At 38.4% G+C, this 3,139-nt stretch overlaps 1 protein-coding gene across 1 annotated transcript in view; it reads left to right on the forward strand.

Moving 5' to 3' along the window:
• Window positions 1-1,329, forward strand: part of tmem131l (transmembrane 131 like) — a 43,261-nt gene extending 41,932 nt beyond the window's left edge. Inside the window, exon 34 of the mRNA XM_037689715.1 lies at window positions 836-1,329. Within this exon, the coding sequence (XP_037545643.1) occupies window positions 836-1,138 (303 nt within the window). The 3' untranslated portion in view covers window positions 1,139-1,329. The remainder of the gene's footprint in view (window positions 1-835) is intronic.
• The last annotated feature ends 1,810 nt before the right edge of the window (window positions 1,330-3,139 follow it).

The raw sequence follows: 3,139 nt of genomic DNA on the forward strand, positions 1-3,139 counted from the left end.
GTTTTTCAAAATAATAGTGGACATGACACACAATTGGCTGATTGATGGATGAGCTGCACGATCGGCATGACATTTTTATTTAAAATAAATTTATTTAAAATTATTTAGCACCTGTTGCACATTTGTGCAGCCCAGAGCTGCAGAAGAAGCTTCTTCCTGCAGCTTTGTACAGCCCTTACTGCTGCAGTTAAACAGCTGATCAGATGTTACCATACCATACCATACCAATTTATTTATATAGCACTTAAAACAGCAACAAGGCCAACCAAAGTGCTGTACAAAAGAACCAAACATGCACAGCAGACAGGAAAACATAAAATAGAAATACAGATACAAATAGCAGCAGAAGCTAACTAAAATGGCCAACAGAGTAGAGAACAGACCGGACCAAATGTTGAACGTGCAGAGCGGAGAAGTGGGCGTGGCCAAGAGCGCTTGCAGATGGCAAAGAGCAGAGGAAGCAGGGAGCTGAAATCATGACATTCTGTGCTCTTTTAGAGCATTTAGAGTTTAGAAACATTGTTTAGAAAATTGTAAGCGTGGGAAGGGTTTAACATAAATCGAGAGGATTAAAGGTAAACGTACGTCTTTTGCTGTAGTAGAAAATTACCATCAGACATGTATAAAATCTGTGGGGAAAAAAAAAACTATTTGCTAAAGGACAAAAAAAAGTACATTTACAGATGTTTCCATGTCAAAAATGTCTCAATAATTGATAGTAAAATCTTCAAATTTGAGTCTGAAAAAGTGATTTTTTTTAAATAGGAACCTAAGCAACAGATCGTACACAAACTCTTCAGTGGACCATGATTTAATGACTTCTTTCTTCCTGCAGCCATACTTCTCTGGTACGCGCAGCCTGTCCCCCATGTCCAGCCTCTTCGGCTCCATCTGGACGCCCCAGAGCCACTTCCCACCTGAGCGATCGGCCCCCGTGTCCCCCATGTCCCCCATCACACCCATGACCCCACCTCACTCTCCATTCAACCGGGAGTCCGAGGGGACCTACAGGCCCATCCAGTACTCCAACTTCAACCCGTTTGGGCCTCACATGAATCTGGACATATGGAACTCTTCGTCCAACCGCAGCTCTAACTCACAGCTCTCCAACGACTCCGGCTACTGCGGAGATGTTTAAAAAAAAAACAAAGAAAGAAAAGCAGATTGACGAACCTTGGGAAAAAAATAAATAAAAGTGAACATTCTTTTATCAATATTGGGGAAAATGTGAATATTTCTCTTCTTTTAGGTTCCAGTTTTCAGAAAGTAAATGTTGTGAGAGGTTAAGCATTTGTTCTATATTTTTCTAGATGTTTTGCAGTTTTGATCATAAAGAATAAAAAAAAGGTTTTGTACTAAAAGAAAAGTGGTCTTCTTTACAATTACACAAGATAATCCTTTTCTATCTAAACAGCAGTTTATTTTATACCATTCGTCAGAAATGTTCATATCTGAACCGTGTAGCTGCACAAAAGTTGATTTCAGGAAACTGCACTCACCTACCTGGATGTACAGTTGCTAGAATTTACCTCCCAGTCAAATAATCACAGTTCTAAAGACGCAGCAAATTGTGATGTGTATATTTTACACTTTAAGATTAAAGTTTACACTAATCTTAGTGGTCATATTTATTCAACCTTTATTTATAGAGGTTAATCCCATTGAGCCTCGGGGACTCATTTACAAGAGACCTGATTTCTTTAACAAAGAGTGATGACAACAGTGGATAGCAATGACAACAATAGACAATCATAAAAGAGGCATATATACATATATGGCCAAATTCCCAGTGTAGAACCAACATTGGAGTTAAAAAAAAGAAACACCAGAATAGTGTAAAATTCTAACACTGACTTGAGAGTATAAATTAACTCTTACCAATACCATTTACCCATAGCACTTCTATTAACTAAAATAAACTGACAGTATAATCTATACAATATGGAGTCCAGTGTACCATAAGAAGGGGAGTTTATTCATCACCAAAACGGAGTGAATTTGAGTGTTACTTATTTAATGGCCCAATATCAATTGTTGTTGATTAAGGCCAAGTCTTGGTCTAATCTGAACCCCTTTTGCCAAATTGCAAAATGTCACAATGAAACCCTATTTTGCTATTTGGCAAAAGGGGTTCAGATTAGACCAAGACTTAGCCTTAATCTAGAACAATTGATACTGGGCCTCAAAAAGGCACTTTAGAGATGACCAACTTTTGAATTCAAGTTAGCCAGATTAATTTACATGTACCTCTTCTAGAATGAATTACAGTATCAGGTTGTCTAAAAGCATGAAATGGATTCCTCCTTTTCAAACTATTTTAGCACTCTGTTGTAAAAACATCCCCATTATGGGTTGATAATTTTGGGGTTTAATTACATAAGTAAAAAATAGATGACACTGAAACTGATGGCAAAGATGGGGGTTTAACGGTAGTGATCAGCCAAACGGCATCAAATAAAAAAAAAAAAAGTACAGATTTACACAGACGCTTTTATACATTCCTTGTGCATCACTACAGTTTATCTCTGACTTGTCACTCATCAGGGAGAATGCTCTGGGTCAACCTAACCAAAACTCAAGGCCCCAGCCCAGACTTCATGTAGTCTCTTAATTCCTGTCCACCTAGGCTCACCAATGAATGTCTTATTTCTAGAAACTTCCCTTTTATTTTTGGTGGTGATAAGAACTTCCATGCATATTCTAAGTTATTAGTGATAATATAACAACAACTCATTCTACCTTGGCACAAATTACTTCAAATGTACCTGAAACACGTAGGATCTCTAGTAGCATCCATGTTGGGGAGGATGGACCTGTGTCGGAGAACTTCATTAGATTTAATCAGGTTTAATTAGACCTAATTAAGTTGAATTTAGTGAAACAAGCAAAGCAGGGACTGAAGTGTGTTTGAACTCGCTTACTTCAAGTTCTCTACAAAAGTTAACATGCTAATAAACATACTAAGCAGACCACGTGGATTTCAAGGATATCAAGGATTTTAGTTCTGCAGCGACAGAGCTTAAATGGGGGGTTCCGCAGGGGTCCATCCTGGGCCCCCTCCTGGGCCCCCTCCTATACTCTTTATACCTGCTGCCACTTGGTGCTATTTTCCGGAAACACAACATACACTTTCACTTAA

The sequence above is a fragment of the Nematolebias whitei genome, chromosome 16, assembly GCF_014905685.2.
Source record: "Nematolebias whitei isolate Nwh7 chromosome 16, NemWhi1, whole genome shotgun sequence".
NCBI classification, from domain to species: Eukaryota; Metazoa; Chordata; class Actinopteri; order Cyprinodontiformes; family Rivulidae; genus Nematolebias; species Nematolebias whitei.